Here is a 13131-nt window from a genome sequence, read left to right as displayed (position 1 = left end):
TTCTGTCCAGCCGCACAGAAGACTCACATCTATTTTGTGCGGCCGCTATTCAGTGAACAGCGGCCGCACAAAATAGCTTGTGGACACAATGTAAAGTGCGGCTCCTGACCGGACCTTACATTGTGTTCTATGAATAACTGGAGCTCGGGCGCACTTGAAAGTGCCTGCATTCCAATTAACAAATTGGTACTGCAGTAACGGCCGGGTAAACATCACAGACAGTGGCTGTTCTGTGACAGGTTGGTCAAGGCTGAAGACGGCTGGAAGAGAGCACAGACTGCTGCTACCATTCCTGAGTAGAGGTCTAAGTGCCACATTTGTTTGCACAAGCCCCTGCTCCTGTTGGTGCCAAAGAGAGTTTTCCTGTGCTCAGTATCACTGTAGGATTCCAGAAGAGGATCAGCCCAGGCTGGCCAGGATGCTTGGTGTTGTTGTGTGACGGAAGAAGATTCCCATAACTGGTAAGCAGGACTCTCCTGCTTGGAGCAACAGCCTGACAAGAGTCTTCTGAGTTAAAGTGCATTTGCCTAACCAGGCAATTGTGGAAAGAGAACGCTGGCCTAGCTGAGTGGCCATGATTTAAAGTAATAAGAGAAACAGATCGCTGATCTCAGGGAGACCAGCCAAACGATAACACTGCCGGCTGCTAGTGAAAGCGCTCAATGCAGTGAAAACCTAGGTGCATTGCCCCCTGGGAAACATGAATGTGCAAAAGAAGTGCCTGTGGAGCCTCATTGAATAATCTCAAAACAAAGGACTAGCCAGATATCTCTCCAGGAAGGACCCAGCCAAGAGGTGGCTCCTGTAAGGAAACCACTATATTAAGTGGCCCTATAAGTCAATGTAATGACAAGGGAAAAACCAAGGCCAGGTTGCCATCCACATACGGCTGTTTCAGGGTGTTGCCCCTCATCAGTGTGGAGCAGGATTCTGGCTAGGTGGGAGCAATGTCTAGTAGAGCCATAAGAGAAACAGATCGCTGATCTCAGGGAGACCAGCCAAACGATAATACTGCTGGCTGCTAGTGAAAGCGCTCAAAGCAGTGAAATCCTAGGTGCATTGCCCCCTTGGCTGGGTCCTTCCCCAGAGGGATATCTGGCTAGTCCTGTGTTTCGAGACTGTTCAGTGAGGCTCCACAGGCTCTTTTGCATATTCATGTTTTAAAGTGGGGATAGGAATCCTTTGGCCCTCCAGCTGTTGCAAAATTACAATTCCCATCATGCCTGGACAGCCAAAGTTTTGGACTGAAGGTTCTCCATTGCTGCGTTAATAGGACCGCATCCTAACATGTCGTGTTAAAAAGTTGTTTGCAACAAACCTAGCACTGTGCCTCTTTTGTGGGAAGAACTGTTATTATCATTCTCTAGTAAAACTCTCCAGTTGTTCAACGGCCTGTATGCATGTGTGCCTGTAAGCTCTGCTTGGTACACTCTGCCGAGGCCACGGCAGGCCTTACCTTTTCCTTCAATTGCAAGACCTGGAGACAGGGAGTCTCCTCTCCTTTTCACCCTTATTACCCCCACATAAGTGTACACTGGGATCTGTATTATGCTTACGCTATCTTATAATAAATGGATGAACCCAAGTACATATAGTGCGTCCTCTCAAATTTCATCTGCATCATGGTGAGCTGTAGCAGTGTTCACTTTATTACAGTATACCTATGTTCACACTACGTATATTTGAGGCTGTATTTGGTCCTCAAGTCAGATCCTCATAGCAACCAAAACCAGAAGTGGATTGAAAACACAGAAAGGCTCTGTTCACTTAATGTTGTAATTGAGTGGATGGCCGTCATTTAATGGCAAATATTTGCTGTTATTTTAAAACAACGGCTGTTATATTGAAATAATGGCAGTTATTTACCGTTATATGACGGCCATCAACTCAGTTTCAACATTGTGTGAACAGATCCTTTCTGTGTTTTCAATCCACTCCTGGTTTTGGTTGCTATGAGGCCTGAAATATACAGCCTCAAATATACGTAGTGTGAACCCAGCCGTGTACAGCAGTATACAGAAACATGACCAGGTAAACACATTGCTTAAATATTACACGCCTGTACTTGTTGCCTTAAGGTACTTGAATGGTGATCAGTACAACATGCTCAGTAATTCGACCTGGATTGCGCAATTCTCATACATGGTTATATAGATTTCTGCTGAAGAGAAAACACAACAATTCTCCTGCCTCCATAGAGAATGCAAACAGTGACAGTGAGGATTAGTGCGGAGGACTGATTTATGTCTCAGCTTCATACATCTATGAGGCCAAATCAGTGTGCATGATCCCTTTACTAACAAACATAAAACGTGGTTGTGACTTTAGCAACATGGCATCTAATACTTTTGGTTATCTGATGACGCCTTGTAATTGGTTCTCAGCACAGTCTTCTGCTCTTGTGAAGGTTCACATTACTATGTAGTTCTACACTGGAAACAAGTGATGGATGATAAAACTTAAGGGATGATCAAATTCCAGGTTAAAAAAAAATTCACTACTACATACTGTATGTAAAATATCACATAAGATGGATTTTCATCGTACAAAAATATAATTTGTAAAGGCTTTATATACAGGATCTCAATATAGACATAATATATATATATATATATATATATATATATATATATATATATATATATATATCGAGAGAAGCTTTCGTCCGGATGCATCACATTCTTGCTTCGGTCAGGTCATAATATTCTGAAAGAACAAGAAGGAGATGTATCAGATAGGTGAATGCCCTGTTTCTCTTAATCTGATTACTGACCTAATTTACCTGAAGCTGGAGGGATGTCTGCTCCTACCGTGCCGGTGGCACTCAGCGGTGGTGGTGGTGGCACTGCCGGTCTGTAAAAACAGGCAAATGTAAAGATGTTGTCTATTTAATGAATGGTTGGCCGTGGATTTTGTCTGCCAGAGTCAGAGCTGCTGCAAGAAACCTATTTTGTGAAGTCCATATGCCCTAATAGAGAATATGGACAGGGGTCAACAATCCTTTTAAGATCACTGTATACAAATCCATATACCTTCTATATAATTAAAAGGATAACATTCATAATGCACAATCTGTTTCAATACTATATCAAACTCAATAAGCATAGCTGCAGTGTAAGGCTGCGGTCACACGTTCACAGTTTTATTGCATTTATTTGTTTACACAATTGGAGCCCAACTGATTATGCAGGCTCTACAAATTTGTCAAAATTGCCTGTATTGGCTTTGACATGTGATCAACCAGGCTTAAGCATGTGATCAGCATTACCAGACTTCAGCATGTCCTCAGCATTAGCAGGCTTCATCATGTCCTCAGCATTACCAAGCTTTATCATGTCCTCAGCATTACCAGAATTCATCATGTTCTCAGCATTAGCAGGCTTCATCATGTCCTCAGCATTAACAGGCTTTATAATGTCCTCAGCATTAGTAGGCTTCATCATGTCCTCAGCATTAACAGGCTTTATAATGTCCTCAGCATTAGCAGGCTTCATCATGTCCTCAGCATTAGCAGGCTTCATCATGTCCTCAGCATTACCAGGCTTCATCATGTGATCTGCATTACCAGGCTTCATCATGTCCTCAGCATTACCAGGCTTCATCATGTGATCTGCATTACCATGCTTCATCATGTCCTCAGCATTACCAGGCTTCATCATGTCCTCAGCATTAGTAGGCTTCATCGTGTCATCAGCATTACCAGGCTTCGTCATGTCATCAGCATTACCAGGCTTCATCATGTCCTCAGCATTAGCAGGCTTCATCATGTCCTCAGCACTACCTGGCTTCATCATGTCATCTGCATTACCAGGCTCCATCATGTCATCAGCATTACCAGGCTTCGTCATGTCATCAGCATTACCAGGCTCCATCATGTCATCGGCATTACCAGGCTTCATCATGTGGTGAGCATTACCAGGCTTCATCATGTCATCTGCATTACCAGGCTTCATCATGTCATCAGCATTACCAGGCTTCGTCATGCCATCAGCATTACCAGGCTCCATCATGTCATCGGCATTACCAGGCTTCGTCATGCCATCAGCATTACCAGGCTCCATCATGTCATCGGCATTACCAGGCTTCGTCATGCCATCAGCATTACCAGGCTCCATCATGTCATCGGCATTACCAGGCTTCATCATGTCATCAGCATTACCAGGCTTCATCATGTCATCGGTGTCATGCATGCATTTGTCTTGTCATAAACAATGATGCTGATCATATGGAAATGTACAGACTATCGATTTTGACAAAATTGCTGCATCCATATAATCAATTAGGCACTAATTATATAAGCCAGGAAACGTTAAAATAAAAACTTTACTTATGCCTTAAGCATAACAAAGAGTTTCAGACTCAATCACATTCCCTTTCATCATGAAAGATAATATTCACATGTGAGTGACAATGGACAGGCCTTTATTTCAATCATTATTTACAAACTATCATCTCACAGGTCCACGTGGCGTGCAGGTGTGATCGGCAGTGTGTCTTGGCCGATGTGTCTGACGGTTGGTTCACGGTGAGGCACAGGGGCCATAGGAGGCAGAGTGGGGTATGTTGGGTATGTCGGATAGCTGGCTGGGTACGACTCATAATGATGGTGGTAGACCATTGGTTCATCATCTTCTATTTGTACTGGCATTATGCTTGGCTATAGAAAAGAGAAGAGAATAAATGCCTGGTTGTGGCTTCATTTTTTTTACATTAAACTGATCCTCAAGATCAATATCTGATTTTTGTGGGATCTAACTCCTGACATCCCTGCTGTTCAGGTGAACGAAAGGCTGTGTTGCTCGAGTGATCTCCTATGGCCATCAGACTCATTGTGCAGGGTGACAGGTTCCCTTTAAACCAAGCCTGAACCTTGTGCTAGATTCCTGGTGCATATTTGATGCACAGTGTCACATCTTAAAGTAGCAATTTACAAAGGGGGACATTTATGAAAGGTACACCAGAGGCATACACCAGGGAGAAGGTGCAGATTCACTCCTTCTCCCGTACGCCTGGCTCGGGCGGGCTGGCGAAGCTTGGGGGTGTGTGATAAGGCGGGGAGGAGGTGTGGCCTCCTCCCACGCCTCATTTATCATGATTTACGCCTGCTCGCAGGTGTAAAGCATGACGCAAATCTACACCTGCTGGAAGATTTCGTGCACCCGTCCGGCCAGATTCACTAAGAGGCGTGCGCCTAGGAAAAGGGGGCAGGGCTTAATGTAAATCGTAAATGACCCGCTCCTGTGACCCCTCTTCTGTCTCCTGTGAGTGAAGGCCGGAAGTCGCGCTTTCCAAAGCATTCTCTATGGGAATGCGTGACTTCCAGCCTTAAATCACAGGAGACAGAAGAGGGGTCACGGGAGCGGGTCACGTGAGTGAGCGCCAGATTTGAATGGCGCCACAGGACTAGAACAAAGCCGTGCCGTCGTGGTGAGTATATGCGCCGCAGCGGGTTGGGGGGCAGATAAAAACTTTTTTGTGAACTGTTTCTTTAAATAATGCCCTCAATCTCAAAGCCATGCCCTGACAGCAAATATGCCAGAATTATCACTGTGTATCAGGCTGATTAAAGATTAACCCCTTAAGGACAGAGACAATTTGCATTTTTGCACTTTTTTTTCCTCCTTGAGCTTAAAGGGGTAGTCCAGCGTGGGGGCACTTTTGCACTGGGACCCAGGACGAGGTTGCCAAGGGAAAAGACGTCCACTCACCTCCCCGGTTCCAGAGGTGGGTCCCGTATTGCGGCACTCCGGTGCCTGGTTCCCAGCCGCTTCCTGGTCTCTGACGCGGGCCCGAGACGTGACATCTCAGGTCCTCTCAGCCACTCAGTGAAGGAGGCGGGACCCCGGCTGGGTAAGGAGGCAAGGATCTCCCCTCCGTGACCATGTCGCGGGGGGCTATCCACCCCACTAGACACCAGGGATGAGGCTGCAGTAAGTTTTCAGAAGCAGCTGTCAACTTTGACAGCTGCATCTGAAAACTTTATTAGCGGGCACGGCGATCGGACCGTGCCCGCTAATAGCCGCGGTCTACATGCCGCACCTGGGACCACGGCGGTTCAGAGCAGGGTCACCGCGCGGCCCCGCTCTGAACTTCCCAAGGCAACCGCAGGGCGTAATTATAGGCCCGCAGTCGTTAAGGGGTTAAAGGGAACCTGTCCCCTTGCGAGGGTGAGACTAGTCACGGCTCTCTGTCCTGTCAGTGCTAACGGGCCTCCTTGCCTGTCAATCATCCTGCAGAGTGCACTAACAGGACAGAGACCATGACCAGTCACAGCCCAGATGACTAGTTCACAGCTCTTCCCCTGCTTAGCCCACAGGATTAAAAAGCATTTTACCTGACATGAAGCCTACGGAGCCCAGAACCCCCGACACCATAGGACACCCGGCTGCAAGATCTGTTCTGGGAGCCCAATCAGCAAAATGTGCTGTCTCTTTTAATAGAATTTAATTTATTTTGTCTTGAGAAGAGACGTTTAAGGGGAGATAGGATTCACTTATATAACTATATAAATATCCTGTACAAAACAATATGGTGAGAAGATGTTCCAGGCAAAACCGCCTCAGAAGACAAGGGGGCACTGCCTCTGAGGGGAGAAAAAAAGGTTCAATCTCTGTGGGGGACAAGACGTCTCCACCATGAGAACAGTGCACTACAAAATAACATAAAGGTGTATGTAGGAATATAGGGGGAGATTTATCAAACATGGTGTAAAGTGAAACTGGCTCAGTTGCCCCTAGCAACCAATCAGATTCCAGTTTTCTTTCCTCACAGACTCTTTGGAAAATGAAAGGTGGAATCTGATTGTTACTTGCAAAGTTATTGCAAAGTTGGGCAACAATCAATATGGCCACCATTACACCTTTCTCAGTCACAACCCAACTTTCCTACATTCCTAACAGGAAAGTCTGTCTGGTAATGCAGCAATACATCATCTGCTGTAAATAGTACATACCACAGGTGGTGGTGGTGGTGGCGTGGAACCATATCCAAAGCTGGAGAGAGCCGACATTGTCATGTTGTTCATTATAACCTGATGCATCTGGGCATTCTGGATCATCATCAGCTCTATCAAATCTGCAAGTAGAAGATACAGAAGTCTTAAGAAAAAAACAGGGACGGGAATGTCCTATAGAAATGTTACAGCCACCTATAGGGTGGGTAGAGAAGGATGACCAGCTCTAGCTGCTCTTGTTCATCTTCCTCAGGGGCGTGTACCTGGACAAAGCTCCACCTCTTTATGACTCCTCAGGGGTGGAAACACAAGGTAGAGAGCAGCCCTGACCTTCACAAGGCTTCTGAATGAGGCAGGTGAACAAGGGTTATAATAGTAGGAAGGAGAGAACCAAAAGAGATGTATAGGACAATCTTCTATTTAGTTCCCCTCTCACCTTCTTTAGCACGACCATATCGGATCGGATGAGACAGAGGAGGCGTGAAATCTGTTGGAAGCTGTTGGATGATAGTCGGCTGATGAGGAACCTGAGGGATAGAAGCAAAACTCTTACTTATAGTATTCATCATGGTGTGCATTCATTATATTGGTGATACCTACGGAAAGGCCTTGGGGCAAGCTTATAGAAAGAAATAAAAAGGTGAGATATTAAGTCAGAGCAAAGTCATTTAAAGGGGTAGTTCACCAAAAACGTATTTCCTTCAATTCAACTGGTGTCAGGAAGTGCCAGAGATTTGTAATTTACTTCTATTAAAAATGTCCAGTCTTCCAGTACTTGTCAGCTGCTGTATGACCTGAAGGAAGTGGTACTGTATTATTTCCAGTCTAGCGATCAGGAGAGGTTTTATATGGGGATTTGCTACTGCTCTGGACAGTTACTGACATTGACAGAGGTGTCAGCAGAGAGCACTGTGTTAGACTAAAAAGAATACACCACTTTCTGTAGGACATACATCAGCTGATAAGTACTGGAAGAGTTGATATTTTTTAATACAAGTAAATTACAAATATTTTCAGGCCATATATGATCATGTCTCTATTGTATATTTTTTGTGATAGTACAATAACATGAACTGGGACTTCATAAATGCCCCCCATAGTATCTCAGTGCAGTGACACCTATCCCAGAACTCTGAGGTAATAAGTCACTAAATGAAATTAATTGTGGGATACCATCTCAGAAAACTGACTTACTACTCTGGGATCTGAGATTAGGCAGAACCCAAGGTTATGGCAAAGTAGTTGCCCAGAAAAAATCATTTTCTTTCAAATCAATTGGTTTCAGAAAGTTATATAGATTTGTAATTTACTTCTATTTAGAAATCTCAAGTCTTCCCATACTTATCAGCTGCTGTATGTCATGCAGAAAGTGTTTTATTTTCAGTCTGACACAGTGCTCTTTGCTGCCACCTCTGTCTCAGAGAGGAACTGTCCAGAGCAGTAGTAAATCCCCATAGAAAACCTCTCCTGGACAGTTCCTGTCTCGGCCAGAGGTGGCAGCAGAGAGCACTGTGTCAAATTAAAAATAAAACAACATTTCCCGCAGGACATACAGCAGCTGATAAGTATGGGAAGACTTGAGATTTTTAAATAGAAGTAAATAACAAATCTATATAACTTTCTGAAACCAGTTGATTTGACAGCAAAATAGTTTTGCTGGACAATCCCTTTTAATACAGGGCCCTTACAGACCTAGGCAGTGGTTTCTGTCTGCTATTTCTCACTGTTGCAGGATATGCTGGGGAGCATGGATTAAGAAATTCACATTGTCCTTGCCATTAACAACTGCTAAAGATCAGTTTGCAGGTAATCAGCCTCACATGGGCCATAGTGAGAATTGCAGTCAGGACGTGACGACATCTGGGGTAAGGAGAAGCAGGTAAGAGCCTGGTGCTGTTACAGCTAGGGCACCAGCAATGCTCAAGCAATGGTAGTGCAAAGCATGACCAACTGCCCAATGAGGTAGGGGACTACTAGGACATGAGTAGCAAAAGATCAAAACAGTGCCCCCTTGTGGTGCCCCTTTAAGACAGTAGAGAATGGCACCATGACCCAATGCAAAGATAGGAACCTGAGCAGGTACAAACCATTCACAAGAAAGGGACAGGGACTACCTCAATCTAGTGAGGCTGCCCCATTTTAGCAGCTACCCCTATATGCCTGTGGCTGTACATATAGCAGCTGCATCCAGATCCTGGGGTCTCAGGGGCCAAATGCCCTTTTGCAAAATATAAATTTTAGTAATATAAATGGTGTATGATAAATAAATAAATGTATAATACATAAATGAGTCACTAAACCAACAACAACAACAAAAATCCCATTTTATACTGATTAGAGGACTTACTGCAGAAGGGATGATCTGTATTCCAGAGCTGGTATAGTATGGAGAGTCCGCAGGATATGGCTGGAACATTGTGACCACAGGGGCGACCCACTGAGTCCAGAGAGACGGTGCTGGGCAGCAAGTGTGAAGCACTGGGAGGACTGGGTGAGGCTGAGATGCTGCAGGTGGTTACTAGGGAGACGAGTGTACACAAATACAGCCAGCCCTGTATACAGCCACTGCATACACACAGCTACACTACCTACACTACACAGGGATCCACTGCACACACACAGCTACACTACCTACACTACACAGGGATCCACTGCACACACACAGCTACACTACCTACACTACACAGGGATCCACTGCACACACACAGCTACACTACAGAGAGATCAACTGTACACACAGCTACACTATACACAGCACAGCTACACTACCTACTACACTACACAGAGATCCACTGCACACACAGCTACACTATACACAGCACAGCTACACTACAGAGAGATCCACTGTACACACAGCTACACTATACACAGCACAGCTACACTACCTACTACACTACACAGAGATCCACTGCACACACAGCTACACTATACACAGCATAGCTACACTACAGAGAGATCCACTGTACACACAGCTACACTATACACAGCATAGCTACACTACAGAGAGATCCACTGCACACACAGCTACACTATACACAGCACAGCTACACTACCTACTACACTACACAGAGATCCACTGTACACACAGCTACACTATACACAGCACAGCTATACTACAGAGAGATCCACTGCACACACAGCTACACTATACACAGCACAGCTATACTACAGAGAGATCCACTGTACACACAGCTACACTATGCACAGCACAGCTACACTACCTACTACACTACACAGAGATCCACTGTACACACAGCTACACTACCTACACTACACAGGGATCCACTGTACACACAGCTACACTATACACAGCACAGCTATACTAGAGAGATCCACTGCACACAAAGCTACACTATACACAGCATAGCTACACTACACATAGATGCACTGTGCAGACAGCTACACTACCTACACTACAGAGATCCACTGCGCACACACAGCTACACTACCTACACTACAGAGAGATCCACTGTACACACAGCTACACTATACACAGCACAGCTATACTACAGAGAGATCCACTGCACACACAGCTACACTATACACAGCATAACTACACTACACATAGATGCACTGTGCAGACAGCTACACTACCTACACTACAGAGATCCACTGCGCACACACAGCTACACTACCTACACTACAGAGATCCACTGTGCACACACAGCTACACTACCTACACTACAGAGATCCACTGCGCACACACAGCTACACTACCTACACTACAGAGATCCACTGTACACACAGCTCCACTACACAGAAAGCCACTGTACACATAACTACACTATATACAGCACAGCTACACACCAGGGCTGTATTAACAGCTGCTGTTGCCCTAGGCACTAAACCTGAAGATGCCCCATATTGGGCCACATGCATTTCTCTACATGGAGATATATTGTCTAAGGGTACAAACACACTGGGCGTATCCGCAGCGGATTTCTTGTTGCAAATTCGCAACGAGGCCCGCTGCAGATCTGTGCCCTGTACACTCTATGGGCAGACAAACTCGCAGCAGGATGGACATCCCACTGCGAGTATGTTAGCAGCCCGCCTCGTTAATCCCCTGCCACCGGAGCGTATACATCACCTGCTCCTTGCTCCAGCTTGCTTCAGGGCTCCCGACGTCTTCACATTCGCTCAGCCAATCAGTGCGCTGCAGCGGGGCAGCGCACTGATTGGCCGAGCGGGACCTGCCGGGAACCCCCGAAGCAAGCCGGTGCGGAGACCAGGTGATGTATACGCTCCGGTGGCAGGGGATTAACGGGGCGGGCTACTAACATACTCGCAGTGGGATGTCCATCCTGCTGCGAGTTTGTCTGCCCATAGAGTGTACAGGGCACAGATCTGCAGCGGGCCTCGTTGCGAATTTGCAACAAGAAATCCGCTGCGGATACGCCCAGTGTGTTTGTACCCTTAATCAAGTTTTTTATGCTTTTTTACGGCTTAAAACATAAACAAATTTCCACATTGAATCAATGATTAAAGCCGTCTGCATATTGTCTGAATTCTTACCACAAGATTGGTAGATTGGTAGGTAATAGTTCCAGGTGTCACATTTACCACTGCCACACCAGACCTGACCAATACTGCCATAATGTGACTGGATATCACCGCCATACCAGACCTGACCAATACTGCCATAATGTGACTGGATAACACCTCCATACCAGACCTGACCAATACCGCCATACTGTGACTGGGTAACACCGCCACACCAGACCTGACCAATACCGCCACACTGTGACTGGATAACACTGCCATACCAGACCTGACCAATACTGCCATACTGTGACTGGATAACACCGCCACACCAGACCTGACCAATACCGCCATAATGTGACTGGATAACACCGCCATACCAGACCTGACCAATACCGCCATACTGTGACTGGATAACACCGCCACACCAGACCTGCTCAATACTGCCATAATGTGACTGGATAACACCTCCATACCAGACCTGACCAATACCGCCATACTGTGACTGGGTAACACCGCCACACCAGACCTGACCAATACCGCCACACTGTGACTGGATAACACTGCCATACCAGACCTGACCAATACTGCCATACTGTGACTGGATAACACCGCCACACCAGACCTGACCAATACCGCCATAAGTGACTGGATAACACCGCCATACCAGACCTGCTCAATACTGTCATAATGTGACTGGATAACACTACCACACCAGACCTGACCAATACTGCCATAATGTGACTGGATAACACCACCACACCAGACCTGACCAACACCACCATACCTCCCCACCCCTCCCTCCACACCTTGAAAAGACACCAGACTGGCAAGTCTTAACGGGAGGTGGGAGACTAAAAAAAAAAAGTTATTTCCTTTCCCCCACTCCCTGGTGCTGCCCCCCTAGGCACCGGACCACAGGTTCCTAGTGGTAAATAGGACCCTGCCTGAGATAGGACAGCAAAAACCTACTGACAGAGTCTCTTTAAAGTGTCACTGTCACTTCACAAAACTTTTGACATGTCATAGAGGCCTCAGGCCTGTAAAAGATTTGATTGGTCCGGGTCTGGGTGTTCAGGTCAGTACCGATCAGGAGATAGACCTCTGCCGGCTGTGTCAGGTGATCAGTCAGACTTCTAATGGAGCTCTATGGAGCACAACTGATCACGTGACTCTCCTAAACACAGGCCTGATCCGGACCCATCAAAACTTTTGAATGTGTCTCTATGACATGTCAAAAGTTTTGTGAAGTGACAGTGACACTTTAATGTAAAAATTTAAAAAAAAAGTATTTTATTTTTAAAATAACATTATTATATCACAAAGTTCTATAACTCTTTATACTAGCTGACATTTCAGCACTTTGTTCCCATCTCTCTATGATACAGCTACATGTTGCCACCTTACTATATACTTCTATGTATTCCTATGACCCCTGGGCTGGTTTGGCACAGTGGATGTCATGTACACATAGCTCATCTTTATCATTGAGCTCCAGTGTACATTTTCACCATAGATTATTATATCCCCCTCTAAATACATACAGGAGGGGGAGGTTTTTAGAACTAAATGTATTCAGAACCCGACCACTAGGGGGCAGGAGAGCTGCTGTAGAATTGGCTAATTACCATCCTTTCTTGCTGTCTCCCCCCCCAAGCGCTCAACTCTATGTGCTGTGACAACGTGACCGGAAGTGA

At 45.7% G+C, this 13131-nt stretch overlaps 1 protein-coding gene across 1 annotated transcript; it reads right to left on the bottom strand.

The window, feature by feature from the left end:
* Positions 1–2653: 2653 nt before the first annotated feature.
* On the bottom strand, positions 2654–13119 carry LOC138780795 (proline-rich protein 29-like). The gene is made up of 7 exons (XM_069956717.1): positions 13063–13119; positions 9300–9470; positions 7389–7479; positions 6953–7074; positions 4458–4657; positions 2783–2853; positions 2654–2706 (listed from the first exon to the last, which is right to left on the bottom strand). Exons 2-7 carry the CDS (start codon positions 9366–9368, stop codon positions 2675–2677), a joined length of 585 nt encoding a protein of 194 aa, XP_069812818.1. The 5' UTR covers positions 9369–9470; positions 13063–13119; the 3' UTR covers positions 2654–2674.
* Between the last annotated feature and the right edge of the window lie 12 nt (positions 13120–13131).

This window comes from Dendropsophus ebraccatus, unplaced genomic scaffold (assembly GCF_027789765.1).
Source record: "Dendropsophus ebraccatus isolate aDenEbr1 unplaced genomic scaffold, aDenEbr1.pat pat_scaffold_849_ctg1, whole genome shotgun sequence".
Lineage (NCBI taxonomy): Eukaryota > Metazoa > Chordata > Amphibia > Anura > Hylidae > Dendropsophus > Dendropsophus ebraccatus.
The sequence above is the reverse complement of the archived record's forward strand: the minus strand, read 5'-3'. Positions and strand labels throughout refer to the sequence as shown.